This window comes from Colossoma macropomum, unplaced genomic scaffold (genome assembly GCF_904425465.1).
Source record: "Colossoma macropomum unplaced genomic scaffold, Colossoma_macropomum, whole genome shotgun sequence".
NCBI classification, from domain to species: domain Eukaryota; kingdom Metazoa; phylum Chordata; class Actinopteri; order Characiformes; family Serrasalmidae; genus Colossoma; species Colossoma macropomum.
Genome location: NW_023496030.1, coordinates 600,003 through 617,489, shown reverse-complemented (window position 1 = coordinate 617,489; position 17,487 = coordinate 600,003). Strand labels below are relative to the sequence as shown.

The 17,487-nt window shown below is 37.2% G+C and overlaps 1 protein-coding gene across 2 annotated transcripts in view; it reads left to right on the top strand.

Moving 5' to 3' along the window:
* The window catches only part of dlgap1b (discs, large (Drosophila) homolog-associated protein 1b), a 163,065-nt gene that overhangs the window by 109,430 nt on the left and 36,148 nt on the right, over positions 1-17,487 (top strand). For both annotated transcript variants that reach the window (XM_036564679.1, XM_036564680.1), the window contains one exon: positions 3,141-3,390. In XM_036564679.1, the coding sequence (XP_036420572.1) occupies positions 3,141-3,390 (250 nt within the window). The remainder of the gene's footprint in view (positions 1-3,140; positions 3,391-17,487) is intronic.

The window sequence follows — 17,487 nt, the reverse complement described above, 5'->3', positions numbered from 1 at the left end:
CACTAAAGCACTGAACAGCATGAGCAAAGCATGTAGAAATGACTAGTTGAAATTCTTTCTCAGGTATGAGTTTTATCAGAACTGTTATATCAGCATGCCACAAATAAGCACAGATATTGTGACAGGCAGTGTCAAGCACGCTATAGTGCTGAATGGCTGAATGAGGGATGCTTCAGTCATGTTTTAAATGTGAATGAAAGCGCAGTAGACCCTCTATCGCTTCCTGCTGTCTACTCATTTGCATTAAGCATCTAAAATGTTTTTATTTGAAAATATATTTATACAAATATATATACAAATGTGTGCAACACATTCTCTACAGACAGCACACTTCTGCACATTTTAATGCAAATTACAGCTGAATTTAATATATTGGAAAAATAAAACAAAGTGTGCACTGTGCAAAAGTTTCATATGTTATGATATGATGATGAAGTTAAACTCCTATTAAATAGATAGAATTGTGAACTAAAATTTGCAGAAACTGCCATATTTAAGTTTGTTTCCTGTAGAGGGTGTTAGCTTATTTCTCAGTTGTCCACTCAGTAAAAACATTACACCAACAAACAAATGGACAAATGGATGTTGTCTAGCTCAGTTGTGCTTGCTGGGTTAGCTTTTGTTCGCCATAAGCATTGGGGAGTACACTGGGTACATTGGGTGAGGACACTGCTTAAGTTTTTTACCTGCTTAGGTCTTTTTACTGTACTAACCGAGATTAGGACTGCCCAGTTTTTATATTATTATTTATTGTGAAGTGTAAAGTTATTAACGGGACATGCTTTGTACACACACATTGTGTGCCAGCAAAAGATGAAAACATGGATTTGAGTTTAACAGGGTAAGTGTGAGGAACAAATTTCAAAGTGCTGTGTAGTTACAGCAAGTAAAATTATCCAGTTAGGATTTCTACTCTGTGGTATCTAGGTAGATAATGGCAAGCACTAACATACTAAATAAAATTTAAAAAAAGGTAATTTATAAAACAAAATGATAATTATTTGGAGTAACAAGTTAGTAACAACAGATATTCTGATAATGTCACATGTTTAAGCTGGAATGTAACTCAGAAAACCTCCAAGAAACACGTAGTTACAGACTCTTATGTCACAAAGACAAGAGTATGTAGAATGTATTATTGGTATGTAACCTTGAATCAAAACTTAATCTGTTCCGGTAAAAAAGTGATTCTTACTAAGGTTTTATTGGCTTCTTAGCATTTAGTGAGCCCTTAAGCTTACTGTTAGCTGCTTAATAAACTTTTTTGTACCCCAATAAAACTAGGACTATAACATAGTGGATTTACTTTGTAGTTGAATTAAGGATAAGCACCAGGTATGTACCACACATTTGCCCAGTTAATACCTAGTACAACCACTTCTCCAAAAGAAAAAAGGGACGCTGGTCAAAATGTAAATAAAAACAGAATGCAATGACATGCAAATCATTTAAACCCTATATTTAATCGAAAATAAGACAAAGACAATATATCAATTGTTGAAACTAAGAAATTTTATTGCTTTTTGAAAAATATATGCCCATTTTGAGCTTGATTCCAGCACATTTAAAAAAAGTTGTGTAATACTAAAAACACCTGGTGGAACATCTCACAACTGATTAGGTTAAATGGCAACAGGTGAGTAACATGATTGGATAAAAAAAGAGCATCCCAGAGAGGCTAAGTCTTTCTGAGGTAAAGATGGGGAAAGGTTCAACACTTTGTGAAAGACTGGGCAGGCAAATAGTGCAACAATTCAAGAATAATGCTTCTCAATTTAAAATAACAAAGAACTTTGGGAGTTTATCATCTATGGTTCATAATATTATTAAAGATTCAGAGAATCTGGAGAAAACTCTGTATGTAAAGGACAAGGCTGAAAACCAATATTGGATGGTTGTGATCTTCGAGCCCTCAGGCCGCACCCCCTCAGGAGGGACCATCCGGTTTGTCACCATTGTACGGTTCAAAAGCCAGCATCCATGATGGTATGGGGGTGCATTAGTGCACATGACATGGGTTACTCGCACATCTTGCTTATTTCAGCAAGATAATGCCAAACTATATTCTGCACGTATTACAACAGAAGTGCTTCGTAGTAAAAGAATCTTGGTGCTAAACTGGTCCATCACCCACTGAAAATGTTTGGTGCGTTATTAAACAAAAAACAAAACCAAGGAGACCCCTAACTGTTGAGCAGCTGAAATTCTATATCAAGATTCAGCAAGAACAGAAAAACCTTTCACTTTCAAACTACAGCGATTGGTCTTCGCAGCTGCCAAACGCTTAGGGGTGTTGTTAAAAGATGAGGTGATACAACACAGTGGTAAACATGCCCCTGTCCCAACTTTTTTGAAACACATTGCTGGCATCAAATTCACAATTGGCATGTATTTTTTGAAAAAAAAAATTAGTTTAAACATGTTTATTGTACTATTTGTCATTGTACTATTTTCGATCAAATATACAGTTTAAATGATTTGAAAATCATTGCATTCTGTTTTTGTTTACATTTTGCACAGTGTTCCAATTTTTTGGAAACAGAGTTTTACTTGTTGGAACTCAGTAAGACTGTCTTGGAGCTTGGAGTTTGTACCTCACACTTACTTGGTTAATTCCTAGAATTTTGGGGACTATGAAAGAAAGTGTTACTTTCTGGTCCCCCATCTCTCTGATCACATTGCTTTCGTCCCTGCATTCTTCAAAAAACACAGTTTACTAAACATATTCCCCTGAACATCCAGTCATAACAGTCTTACTTCTTATGTCTACTTCGTGATTTCTTCCATTTTTTGACACTGTGGTCTAGGGATTGAGATCACTGGTAATGCAACCACATCTGGTAGTGTTCTTTCATCAGTGGAGATTTTCTTCCCTCAGCACTTTGGGCACCCCTTGTGTTTTGTCGAATACTTTGTGTTGTGTTTGTAATGTGATCTTATACACTGTAAGAATATAAGGATTGTATAATTGTAGAGTATGCCAGGCCAATATAACAATTCAGAAATTCAGGGTCATTTTGATATTGATAGTGTGTGTTAGAGGTATTAATGATTTTGCCATTCTGTTCCTGATTCTAGTATTAGCGCCAAAGGGGGTGGGACTTTGAGCTAGGAATGAGGTTTTGTGTCTCCCCCTACAGGTGAGTGAAGTAGAGGTAAATGGGCAGATCGAAGCAGTATGTGAGAGTGTGTTCAGCGAGATGGAGTCTCAGGCTGTTGATGCTCTGGATTTACCGGTTTCTGGGTGCTTCCGGATGCGCAGCCACAGCTACGTACGTGCCATCGAGAAAGGCTGCTCTCAAGACGATGAAGAAGAGGAGAGAACAGCACTCCGGGCTATTTCACCCCCTCGCACCACCACTACTGTCAGAACTATACAAAGTAGCACAGGTAAGAAAAAACTGTACTACTGTTATGAATACAGCAGTACTACAGTTGAAGTACACATACCTTCCACTTTATTAGAAACCCTTACCTTCTTCTTCCACTCGCTGAGAGGATTACCTACATTATAGGTACACCACTATATACAGTCACCGAGCTGTTTATTAGGAACATTTGTACACCTACTCATTCATGTAATAATCAGCCAATCGTGTGGCAGCAGTGCAGAGACAGTCTTGCAGCTCTAGGGAATGTCAACAGGGATAGGTTTGGGTCAACATGGACCCGAATCTCAAAGGAACAGTAGGGTCAGGATTTGGCACCAAAATCAGGAATCCAGGGACTCAACATCTTGTGGAATCCATGCTATAAAGAATTGAGGCTGTTTTGAGAGGAAGGGGAGGCCTACTCAGTATCAAGTGACCTTGGGATTGTGAAAGGTGATATGTAAATATTACTTATATCATTAATATTGTTCCTAATAAAGTGCTGGGTGAGTGAAAGTGTACAATTACAGACTGTAGTCCATCTATTGTCATTCACAATCTGTTAGTGACCCTCTACCCCATTCATCATTGGTCAGTTTCTTACCACAGGACCAATGTTGACCAGGATATTTGAGGTGTGAACCGTTTTCAACATAGCGATGTCGCTGACATGGCAGTGTGTTTGGTGCTGGTACGAGTCTATTAGACAACGTGGTGATGCTGGGGTTTTTACACATATCAGTGTCACTGTTAACAGTTTTTATTTACTCACATTTTTTCCCATCTTTTCCAAACATTTATACTTTCTGGACGCTCTAAGCACTTTATTTTTATAATGTTTGAATGTTTAGTGGTAATACTTCATTATGTTCCATCAGTGTTTGTTTTGTAGTAGGAATTGTGTTTCTGTACATTTTGAGGATATACAATTCAAATTTATAGAAGCAAATCACCTCATGCATCAGTTATCTGCCACGTTGTTTACTAATAATTGGTATTGGCAGGGGTTAAATTGGACCGGAGCCCTTTCTTTCATGTGAAATAGTTTCTAATACAGTCTGCTTGAAATCCATTTAACTAGTGGATGTGACACACTGCATTCACAGAAAATCTCTGAACAGTTGTTCATTTTCACTCTGGTGTTTGGCATTGACATGTCCTCTTCATATGGTTCTATCAATATATAATCACTTAGATACATATTGAATCCTTCCTGTTGTTTCCTTATGTATGATTAGCTAAAAAATCCTGTTTGTGATGCCTCATCTTTAAGTAGCTTAGATTATTTCCCATTTGAAGGTAATTTCAAAATATTTTGTCTCATAGACATGTATCTAGATACAGCTTTCATAAATAAGGTAGCTAAATCAAATATTTGTTTATACAATAGGCCTGCATGATATTTCAGATACTGTTTTGCCAACTGACTGTTGCTAAATGTGTTCGTATTTGCACCTAACTAGCTAATAGTGTACAATGTACATTTATGTTGCTAATCAGAACAAAATTGGTTAGTGATATTATACTAGGTAGGAAGACTGGGACTTTCAGTAGTAAATTTGATTAGATGGCATTGAACACTTGGCAGTAAAGTGGTGCACAGTGGTGAACCATTTCACAAGTTTTATGTATAAACTGTATTGTCTCTACTGCCAGTCTTCTAAAAACAGAAGACAGCTGCTCCTAGCATACAGTTAAAAAAAAAGTATGGCAAGGGTTCTTAATATCCGAAGGGCGGCATCATTGTTTGGTACAGTTTGTTAAAGTTATTAGTGTGACTTTCATCTTTGCCAGAAAAGAATTAGATAATGTTTTGATATATTGATATGATTTTAATACCAAAGCAGACAAGTAAGTAATTTGATTTTAATAAGCAATGAAGACAAAAATAATGTTTTAATCACATTTTCATGACATCATTGCCCGAGTACTTCCTAAAATGCCACATAAAATGAACATATTTCTTCCCCATTGTTGACACCCAGAGAAAAAATAGTGCTCCCCCACCTTCTAAATCACATTTTAACCGTTGAGTGTCTGTCCTGAAAAATACATATTATTTACAATATTTAAAATACACACATATTATAAATAAGAGATAAGAGAAGTAAAAGTTTTGTTACTACAACTTTCATATGCAGGCATAGTATAGTGTAGGTATTTCTGTTGCTATTAATGCTATTATTGCACCACTATTTCTTCTTCTATAAGAAGTATTCAGATAATCGGTTCCATCATTTGTCTTTCTGGCTTTGTCTCACATCCTTCTTTTCCTCAATCCCCACTGTGGAAATAGAGTGAGTCAGGGGTTCTCATTCTTTATCTAACTCAGCGTGTGCGCACACACACCTACGCATATATACACAGTGGCTCTGTGTGTCATGTAATCACAGTGATTAGCATTACACTATTGTTGTAGTTACTGTCAATTAATCAGAACAATTCACAAATTAGTGGGAGCTAGTAAAAGATAGAAGAACTACTCAAATAACTGAGATGCAGTTCCAAGCCACAAAAGGTATTTGGTCCATATCTAAGCTAAAATGCTGGTGTTTAAAAACCTTCTCAAATGGCTAGAGAAGTGTGTGAGATTGGTGAGGAAGTGGAAAGAGGAATAGAGAGTGAAAGAGAGGGAAAACAAGTAGCAGAGAGTGGAAGGAAGGAGCTGAGGACAAGGATATAGGTCACTCTCTGACAAATGATGTCTTCTCATAATTACACAAGTGCAAAACCTCAGAGAAATGTTATGTGTGTTTAATGCTGTCTCATTAATGTACTCTCATTTATTAAGTGCAAGTTCTTAATAACTGTCCTGACTACTCTAAGAACCAGTAAATGCAGTCAGCATGTAGTAGGCCAGTGCAGACAGAATAGTTCTCAGTGAAAAATGTTACTTAATCAATTTTATAAATGCACTTTGCAGCAGCAGAAACTGAAGATAGAGATGTACCATTTGGCTTTTTTAATGCATTACATAAAAGCTGTATAAGCCAGTTTCCATTCCAGTCCTTTGTTGTAAGCACTATATGGCCATAAGTATGTGTCAGCGGTCAACTGTAAGTGCTGTTATTTTGAAATAGACCACTTACAAAGCGGGGCCACCACTCACAGAACGAAGCCGCCAAATGCTGACTTGCAATGCACATAACAGTCGCCTGTCCTCTCCAGGGTTTGAACTAGGACCTTAAGTTCCAGTGAGGGGTAATGTTCATGCTATAGCATACAAAAGCATTTTAGACAGTTATATGCTTCTAACTTTGTAGCAACAGTTTGGGGAAGGCCCTCTCTGTTTCCAGCATGACTGTGCCTCTGTGCTCAAAGCCTGACCTGCACAGAGCCCTGACCTCATCCTCACTGAACACCTTTGGGATGAACTGAAATTTTACAGAGTGCTGTATGTTATTATATAGTGATCTTATAATGGAATTAAAGATGAACCTCTCTTTCAGCATAGTCAAGCAGGTTTTTAAAGATTTGTTTAAAAAGCAATGAAATGAAAAACAGAAAATATGATTGGGCTTTGAGAGTCTGGAGAGGCTTATTCTACCATTTAGTTCCCACATGTATTTCCAATAAGCCCAGTCATTGTTTTATTTCAGAATATGATTGATTTTAATAATTAATAAGCTTACCAACACCACAAACACTCTTTAAAGAATGACTAAGAACAGATATGTAAACTGAAAAGAACATGCATTCAAGCTGAAGTTGTTCCCTTTTCTGAAACCACTTATTCTACTGGGTCGCTGGGGGGTGCTGGAGCCTATCCCAGCAGTCACTGGGTGGAAGGCAGGATACACCCTGGACAGGTTGGTGAACTTACACTGCTCAGCTAATCAGTCTGCTAATCATATTTATTTAGATTTTTTATGTATTCATGTCATTATTTTTACAAAGCTGTACATATTTAAATTAAATGTAAGTGTGGGCCTTGTAACTAATGCATCTGTTTAAGTTAAAGCGTTGTTCTATTTTACTAAACGTGTTATGTGCATCAGTTGAGTCCTTGCAATGAAAAAGAGTAAATGTGACTTTTTTTTGTAAAAATCATATGTGCCTGATATAGCATTGTTTGATGCCCTGTATTTAAAATAACAGTGTCACTAAAACACACATAAATAATAGTTTGGTTAGGTTAATGTTGCGGAAGAGCAAAGCAGATGCAAAATTAAAAGAAAGTGGCGTAAAAATCCTCCATGTCTGTGAACTTTGAATTTGTAAAGATGATTCTAAGAACATGGAAAATAAACTCTGTTTTACTTACAGTACACCTCAAATATGATGTAGGCCTACTGCTTAAAAACACGAAAGTGTGGAAGGTGTTGTCATGCTACATTGTAGCCAGCTATGCTTAAAAAGTGTAATTTAGTTCTCAAAAGCATATATAGTGAAATTAAACTTCTGATTTAGGTTACAAAGTTTAAAGTTCTCTAGTTCAATTCTTAGTCAGGAAGCAGTTTATTTCAAGCACTAAGAACAAGAACAATTCTTTTTTCTCAGATGTCATATTCTGTCATATTTTGAATATACACTGGGAAAAGGATGGGATTACTGGGGGGCTTTCCCTTTGTCTAGCTGCCAGAGAAAGGAATGCTGTTCATCCTGGAAATGTCTGTTATTTGTACACAGCCAACAAGTTCTATAAAATTGGAATATATTTTGTAAAGTGTATAATGCATTTGTCTGCAGTTTTTTTGACTTGTTTACCTCTCTCGCGCTCTTAATCTCTCTCTCTCTCTCTCTCTCTCTCTCTCTCTCTCTCTCTCTCTCTCTCTCTCTCCCTCTCTCCCCCTCCCTCCCTCCCTCCCTCCCTCTTTCTCTCTCCCTCCCTCCCTCCCTCCCTCTTTCTCTCTCCCTCCCTCCTCCTCCCTCCCTCTTTCTCTCTCCCTCCCTCCCTCCCTCCCTCTTTCTCTCTCTCTCCCTCCCTCCCTCCCTCCCTCTTTCTCTCTCTCTATCTTTCCTTTTCTGGATGCTGTTTGTCATCTGTTAAGAAGGCAGTGTATCAGTCAGGCCTCACTGCAAGCTCAGCACTCTCCAACCACAATCCGTACACACACACACACACTCCGTTTCTCTGCCCTGCAATTGTGTATGCTCTATATATATGGTAGAACTCGACGTTTGGTTTTGTGTGCCTTTGAATGATTTATGGCAGATGTGAGAACACAATAAGTGCAGTGCAGCGTCGAGAGCATTTCCTCCCACTGCTGACAATCTAACTCTCTAAGGCCTCTCTGGAGCAAAGGAAGAGAAAGTAGAATCCCATCACTGAAAACATCCTCCTTGTTCACAGTGCTTTGATGAGTAGCATTTTTCCTCATACTAGGGCAATACGATTTGTTAATTATTATCATGATATTGGCCTTTGCATTACTGCAATCACAGAAGACTGGATTATGCAAATAAGCCCTTTAACCAAAAAGAATGTATGTTTACTGTATAGTGTGAGCATCTCGACCAACCTTGACTGATATAAATCAAGGTGATGATGTAACCCAAGAAAAGTAAATTATTTTGGTTTAAATAATACAGGCCAAAGTTTAAACATCACATTATTGATATACCTATGTGTTTTAAACATTTTGCAAGCCATGCGTCACAATAGATACCAATATGATTGCAGTACAGGTTTGTTTTCATATACTGCATTCACACTTGCCTACTAAGCTCCAAGTCCATAAACCTAACCCTAGCCTTGGAACTAATCTTAACCCTAACCCTGGCCCTAATCCTAACCCTAACTTTAACCTTAAACCATAACCTAATCCCAAAGCCCTGGTCTAAATTCTAACCCTAACACTGCTGAGAATCAATATTTTTTTTGTGTCTGTGTTTTTTTTTTTTTAAACAATTTCAACATCTGTAGACAATCTAGATTGGGCTATCCAAATCAAATCGAACCAAATGTTGTGCTGTCAGAGAAAACAGACTGCACTGATGGTTCAGTTTTTCCTGAAACAGTGTACCAGATAATACCCTCACCCTGCACACAGAAGGATTCCGTTCCCCATCCAAGCAGAACCTGTGCATAAGTCTGCTACCACTACATTCTTCTACAATCCTTTTCCCTCTGAATAAGAGTATCTGCTACATATGTAAAGGTATTGTTTTCCACTGTTTCCCCCCAAAAATATGTTAAACTTAAAAGAAAATGGCTCATGACTTTTTATAAGGGTGTTGATGTGCCGCATAAATTTATGTTTATTTCGGAGTGTGCAAACAGCACTTCTAATAAGATCATTAAAGAAAATAGTTATTTCATCTATATTCAACACCAAATGGAGTCCAGAGACAAGTTTTACCGTTTTAGCCAAAGAAAAGAAGCCAAGTTCCACCTTAAAAGCAGTCAGGTGCCGGAACATAACTGCTGCACCATTTAAAGTGGAACAAAAACTTCCAATAAGATACTGGCAAATAAAACGTCAGCTTCAGCTTTGTTCATTTAGCATCATTTTGCTGTCTTTTCTGTAATCTTTGTTAAGTTGGTTGTTTTGGTTTCTATTGTCATCTAAACTCTGTTAAAAATAGCAGCTGTTTTTAGTTTGCTAAGCAAGTTTTGGCGCAGAGTTAGTTCTTATTTTAATTCTATGCACCCGATATTCCTAAAATCATCAAAAATTATTATTTTTAAATATAACTTTTTAAATGAAGTTTAATAGTATTTTGAACATTCTTTTTTAATGTTGTGGTGCACTACTCTTTGGGTATACCATTATGTCTGTCATGGTTATCTGTGTACAATGGATTTTGTATTTTATTTTTATATATTAAAAAGGTAATATACAGCCATACACTGCTAACATTCTGTCATTAAAAGGCTGTATTATTGTTACCATTATTTTTGGTGTTCAGTGTTGAAAAAGCCTTAAATTAGCTGAATAATGCATACTGACTTGATTAGGACTTGGGACTCGACTTGAGACTTGCCTGTATTGAAGTTGAACTGGACTTGAGACTTGCCTGTGCTGACTCAGGATTTGAGATTCAAGAGATTCTTGACATGGGACTTGACTCGGGACTCGAGTGTCAACACTTGAGACTTGCTTGTTACATGCAACTTGGTGACTTGTTCCCACCTCTGCTATTTGCTAACAGTAGCTTTTAGTTTGTTGTCTTCCTCATCTGATGAGTCGTCCATCCATTTGCTCCATTGTAATCACAGTTATTTGACTGCAATAATAAATTCAGCAAGTTCTTTCTGCATTCGCCAGTTAGCAGAGGAAAAAAAGTTCTAAATTCAAAAAGCCTGCTCTCAAGTATCTTCCCCACCTTCCTCCTGCCTCCTCAAGAGGAAGGTTTTCCTGGTCTCACTCTAGAGACTACTGCGTCACTGCTGCATAGATGTGAGTTGGCATGTTTTTAGACATAGTGGATTGTTGTAAAGTCAAACATTTACACTCATATTTACTAAAAAATCCCTAAACTCACTGTAAAATTTCTTCATACAATCAGACAACCACCTAAAAAACAACCCTAAGGTAAGTGTATCCAACAGGACTTGGTATGGTTAAAAATAAATTGTATCGAAACAAAAACTGATGCATTGATTTTCATATCAGTTACTGAATAATACTTTTTTTTATTACTAACCAAAAGTGGATTTGGCTTAATTTAGAAATGAGTTTAATGTACTAGAAGTGGGTGTATTTACTGATTGCAGTGAACTGCAGACTAATCATGAAGCACTTATAATGAAACATTAACATGCTTATTTAAAGTAAATTAGACAGCCAGTCACCAGTCTAGATTTTGGAACATGCATACCTGGGGGTTGCAAAGCCTGACTATGTAGGTATTGTAATTCAGTGTTCAGTGACACACAGCTGAATTGGCAGTATTGAAGTAATTCGCTTGGGACCAAAAAGATTGAATTTTCGCTTACACAGTCTTAGTTTCAATCACTAAAAACCAAAGGCTGAAATATTTATGTACATTCATGGCTCTGCTGTTTGTGCTCAATGCAACATATGCATTTAGCCGTTAAATCTCAGGTTTGCCAAGTGTCCTAATACTTCTTAAAAATGGTATGAATTGAATAAGCCCACAGAAGTGATTGAAATTCTATATATTTGGCTCATTTTGGTCTTTCATTCAGAGATATATATACTCCCAATGGGATAGACTCCCAGTAATTTTGGAAGTTATAATATAGAACTATCACTGAACTAGCACTTAAACTTTATTCAAGCTTGGCCTCAAATTGTGTCGAGAGGAGGGCCAAAAATAATCCTTTAGCTTTTATAATTACATAACTCAGCGGTTCTAATCCAGATATACATTAATGGGACACGAAAACCGGGTAATCACCCATTAAAGCAGATTACATTGGATTGCACATATTTTTAACAAATGCTAAGATCTTCGATATATTGCCTGTAGTTTGTGGAGCATGTGACAACAGACAGTTCACTTTAAACAGAATTAAAATTAGATGTGAAATGACGACAGCTCTGAGCATGTTAATGTGTAAAGCTTTTATCTGGATATATTGGAAGCTTTGAGTTGCTGTGATGACTAGCGTTAGCAAAAATGGCATGGATTAGCAGTGTGAAGGGTGCTGACTCTAATGGCTCTTTTAATAACCTTTCAAGGTGGCCTATGGTGTACAGTGGCCTCCACAAATATTGCCACATCTGTTAGATATGAGCAAAGTGGGCTGTAAAAAAGAACATTCCTTATTGCTTATCCTTTTGATCTTTCATTCAAAACCTTAACAAAAATGCAACTGGAGATGTTCTGACGGGAAAAGAATGCATGTCTATATTAACCCCACCCACACTGAGGAGGATGGTTCAAAGGGCTAAAGAATCTCCAAGGATCATAGCTGGGAAATTCCAGACGTTAGTTAGGTCTTGGGGTTAGAACGTCTCCCAAACTACAATCAGACGTCACCTACATAACCATAAGTTGTTTGGGAGGGTTGGCAAAAGAAAGCCTCTGCTGTCAAGAGCCAACAAACTCAAGCACCTACAGTTATGGAATGTGAAGGATCTGGAGAAATTCTGTATGGAGGTATGGTCTCGGATCCCTTCCCATGTGTTCAAGGGTGCCAACAATAAGAAAAATGTTTATTTCATAATAAGACTTTTTTTTTTTCTTTTAATCATTGTACTTCAGATAGATGTGTATTTTGAATGAAAGATCAAAAAGATCAGCAATAACATTATTTTACAGCCTGTTTTGCTGTTTACCAGGGTGCCAATATTTGTGTGTGTAAAATGAAACTTTGTTTTTAATTATTTCTCAGTCATTGCTCATTGAAACAGGCAGAGAAATTCTATTGAAAGTGCATATTCCACGCTTTCGATCAAGGAGAAGAGATATTTTATCATGATTTGAACTTGTGCATAGTCTTGTTTTTCACATATATCTTTTATATAAATTTTTTCATGTTTTTGACATTTCCTGAGGAACTATTTCATGTAAATTGAACATCTAACAAAATAACACCAGACTTCTAAGGGTTAACGACATTGACCCTATAAAGCCAAAAGAAGGGTCTCATGGCCTGTTATGTTCTATTAATACATAAAAGCAAATGTAATGTAACGAAAAGCAGCATTACCACTAGAGATTTCCATGAAATGGAATCAGATAAAAAGTGACATCAGACGTAGTGTACATATTAAACTGCATGATCTTAATGGCATTGTCATATGGTCTTACAATGATACATTGCATATATATATGTATATATATTACAAATATGAATACATAAATATGATAAAACACAAATATTGCTTATCAGTCATATCTGAGAACTATCTGCATGTGGTCCTAATATTCTGATGAGCATGTGTGACTGACAATCCTCAACACTCCTATCCTGAAGTGCCACTGAAGCAGAACAATACACATCAGTGTGAGCAGAGAGAAATGAGTGAAATGGCCTTCATACGCAGGCCATATAGTAGACCCCACTTTGTTCTTGACTCTTTTATATGGCAACACCAGAAAGAAGGTAATTTCTGATGCAGTGTATTTCTTTCCAAGTTTCAAGTAAAGTGATAGTATGCATATGCTTGTCATTATGAGCATGGATCATTATTGAAAGACATATAATATTGTAGCCCAATTTTAGAAACTTGAGAAGTTGTGCACGAGAAGTCGTGGTTTAGGTCAGCAGTAACACTTGAATAAGAAAGGCATATAGCATGTTTACTTCATCAAACCAGTGAAACAACAGTTTAACAGAAATAGCTAAGTTTATCTTACAAGATCAGTGTTATTCCAATACATACTAGCTATATGACATTAACAGCTCTCTGTCACCCCCTTGTGGTAGGTACAGAATAGTAATGACTGTAGTAAAAACTAGGGCCTCTGCATCACTTATTTCTCTTCTGAACCAACAGCTTTTTTTTTCCCTTACTATGTGTGAGGGTGTATGGCAACTCTGCCAAAGAAACTGTAAGTGTCTTTGCACACACAAAAACACAGACATATGTGTATAAAAAATATATATATATATATATATATATATATATATAAAATATATGTGTGTGTGTGTGTCTGTGTTTTTGTGTGTGTATCTAAAATGGAGTATGTAAGGTAAGGGCTTACCATACATAAGTACAAAGTAAAAAATACAAAGTAAATCATGGACTTACAGTTTCTTAGGCAGAGTCACCATACACCCTCACACATAGTAAGGGAAAAAATGCTGTCGGTTCAGAAGAGAAATAAGTGATGCAGAGGCCCTGGTTTTTTACTGCAGTCATTACTATTCTGTACCTACCACGAGGGGGTGACAGAGAGCTGTTAATGTTATATAGCTAGTATGTATTGGAATAACACTGATCTTGTAAGATAAACTTAGGTATTTCTGTTAAACGCTTGTTTCACTGGTTTAATGAAATAAACATGCTATATGCCTTTCTTAGTCAAGTGTTACTGCTGACCTAAACCACGACTTCTCGTGCACAACTTCTCAAGTTTCTAAAATTGGGCTACAATATTATACGTCTTTCAATAATAATCCATGCTCATAATGACAAGCATATGCATACTATCACTTTACTTGAAACTTGCAAAGAAATACACTGCATCAAAAATTACTATATGCCTTATTCCATTACAGATAAGTAAAATTCATAAGTTTTTAATGCCCCAGGGAACCTCTTGTGATCATACAATACCCATGTGCAAAGCCCTGTGAATAACTTTCCTATGGCCAGTGTACTCCTCCTCTTTCAGTGTAAACTAGGTGGTATTAATCACAAGGCTAAAGGTGGAGAAAGCTAACAACCAAGCAGAAACTAACCTAGCAAGCATAACTGTGCAGTCAAGCTCAGTTGTCAGTCTGCCTGTCATCTGTCCATCCGTCTATTCAAACAGTCATTTGTTCAGCATTCTCTCGATGCACATCCAGCAGTGAAGGGAATAAGAACCTTCTTTCTGTTGTTGCCATATAAAAGACGGATAATGTTTTACTGAGTCAAGAACAAAGTAGGGTCTACTATATGGCCTGCGTATGAAGAGGCCATTTCACTAATTTCTCTCTGCTCACACTGATGTGTATTGTTCTGCTTCAGTGGCACTTCAGGATAGGAGTGTTGAGGATTGTCAGTCACACATGCTCATCAGAATATTAGGACCACATGCAGATAGTTCTCAGATGTGACTGATAAGCAATATTTGTGTTTTATCATATTTATGTGTTGTTTTTTCGTCCAAACTTTGCAGGAATAATATAACAATCAATTTCAGTATCACATAAGCAGTTTTAATATTTTATGTTCCCTGAGACTTCATTGTATGTCTCTGTGTGTGTTTGAGTTTCTTTGGCACTGTCAATAGAATGTGTTGTGAATATGTTTTTGAATGCATTATAATGTGTAATGGATGTGTACATAGGTTTTTTTTTTTTTGATATAGTATTCATAGAAAGTGTTACAAATATTTCTTAAAGGCCAAGATATTTAATAGTTTATGATTGGGTTTCCATTTTCCAAAATGAAACTGTACGTTAAAATAGGGGATCTTAGTTTTAGTCACCATCAGGAATAGTAAGGAAAGAGGGGTAAAAGAGAAGTAAGGGGCACAGGTTTTGGGCAAAATCAGATCAGAGGGGGTTATTATGTAATCATTCCATTTAGATCAAATCTGCCAGAAAATGTCCATTTGAATTCTCAGGAAAACGTCAGCCTTTCCATAATAAAGACTTCATACATTCAATCAATCCAGTATATGCATTTGTGCACTTACTGGGAGCTATTTAGACCTTTAGCACTTTTCTACCATTTTGTCTTTTAAAAAGCTATTGGTGTTATCAGAACAATGGACTGCCCACCCCAGAGCCCACACCTCAATATCACTGAATGTGTTTGGGAATACTTGGATACTGAGAAGCAAAAAATGCAACCAGCTTCTGAGACTGAACTTTGGAGGTATGTCAAAATAGTCCAGCAGATTTCTTTGAAAAACTGAAAGTCTTCCGAAAAGAATGGAAGCTGTAAAATAGGCAAAGGGTAGACACACTAAATACTGAAAAAACTGAAATTATATTATATAATAGTTGTTGAGACTTCTGTATAATTTTCTGCTTGTTTCCTGACGCTTAAAAATGTCTAACTTGTGGTTAATGGCAGGAAATTACACCAATGAAGGATGGTCTCTGACTTTGGCAGGACACTGTACATACAATTACGATACTGTAAATACAAAACTAAAATAAGATATAAGTCTTAAAAAGATCTTGTTTCAAATTTGTACATTTATTCATGTATTTATATGGCAGTTATTTCTTAAATATGCGTAGTTCCGTCACGCCCCGCCTCCTCTGCTAAGATTGGCCAATAGTTGACGTATAGTCAATCCTGACGCAAAAGGCGTAAGGCCACTAGCCAATCTCCCCTACACACAGACGCTCCGCGCGCAACACAGTTCTGAAGGAAAACACGAAACCGTAAGCCGAGCTGGAGTTTTTAACGAAAGTGAAGCGATTCCTTCAGTCGCTTTTTTGTCTCGTTTTTTCCCCGGAGTCCGTTTACCAAAGACTACAGGGTATGTGTGACAGCTGGATCCGCCGCCTCCGTGAGTACACGCCCTCCACACACACACACACGCGGATTCTGGAGAGTGTCAGCCTCACTTTCTGCTTACTCATACCGGCAGCGCAGCGAGTTCAGTGATTGAAACCAAACCGAGCCCTCAACGGCAAGAGCACTTTATGTACAAGCATGAATAGCAAAATCGACTTCTTGCTGAAATAAATAAGCGTTAAACTATAAATAATCTCCGGTAATTATGCCAAGTTAATCAAGAACTTAAATAATAGTCTATATTAAAAATAACTGATCAAGTTGAAGTTAAATGGGTACTTAATAAGAATAATAAATTGTATTTATATAGCATACTTTCATGACAGCATCAACTCAAGGCACTTCACAAAAAAACAAAAACAAAACTGAAGTATCTTCTTAAAAAGAATAGGAAACTTGACCAAGACTTGTGTAGCTGTGTTGCCAGCGTGTGCCCTGCCTACTTCACCTGCTCTGTTTTATCACATAAAACAGTAAGCTGATAGTTCCTCTCTAATTAAGACTGTGTGTTCTCATGTACAACCTTATATTGTAGTTAAGCTGTTGTGTTCTATTATTGTGAATAAATTATCAGACGGAACGTGGTATGAGAGAGAGACAGCTCTGTTCAGCGTACTATTTTTGTGTGTCATGTGATAAAGCAGACCAGGTGCAGTAGGCAGGGCACATGTTGGCACCAAAGCTACATACAAACTCCCTCAGAAGTATGAGATCTATGTAGGTCAAGGCACTAAATATTTTGGAAATTATTTTGTTAGAGGCCCAACCGGACACGGAATGGGGTTGGTATGGCCTTTCGAGTAGTTGTCATCCAGGTGGTGGTGCACTGAAGTGACAAGCTCACATGTCTGCAATACTTTCATTATCCAGAGGAAAGCTGTGTCGCACCATCGCCTCTAGTTCAACTCAGTCTGGATGATCTTGGTCCAAAACTCCAAAGCAAAATCACTCCAACCAGTTAAAACACAGGTTCTCAAATCAGTGCTCAGTTTACTCCAACCAATTTTGCAGCACTTGGAGGAATAGAGGAAAAACATTGAGCATCTGGAGGACTCTAAGGACCGGTTTGAGAA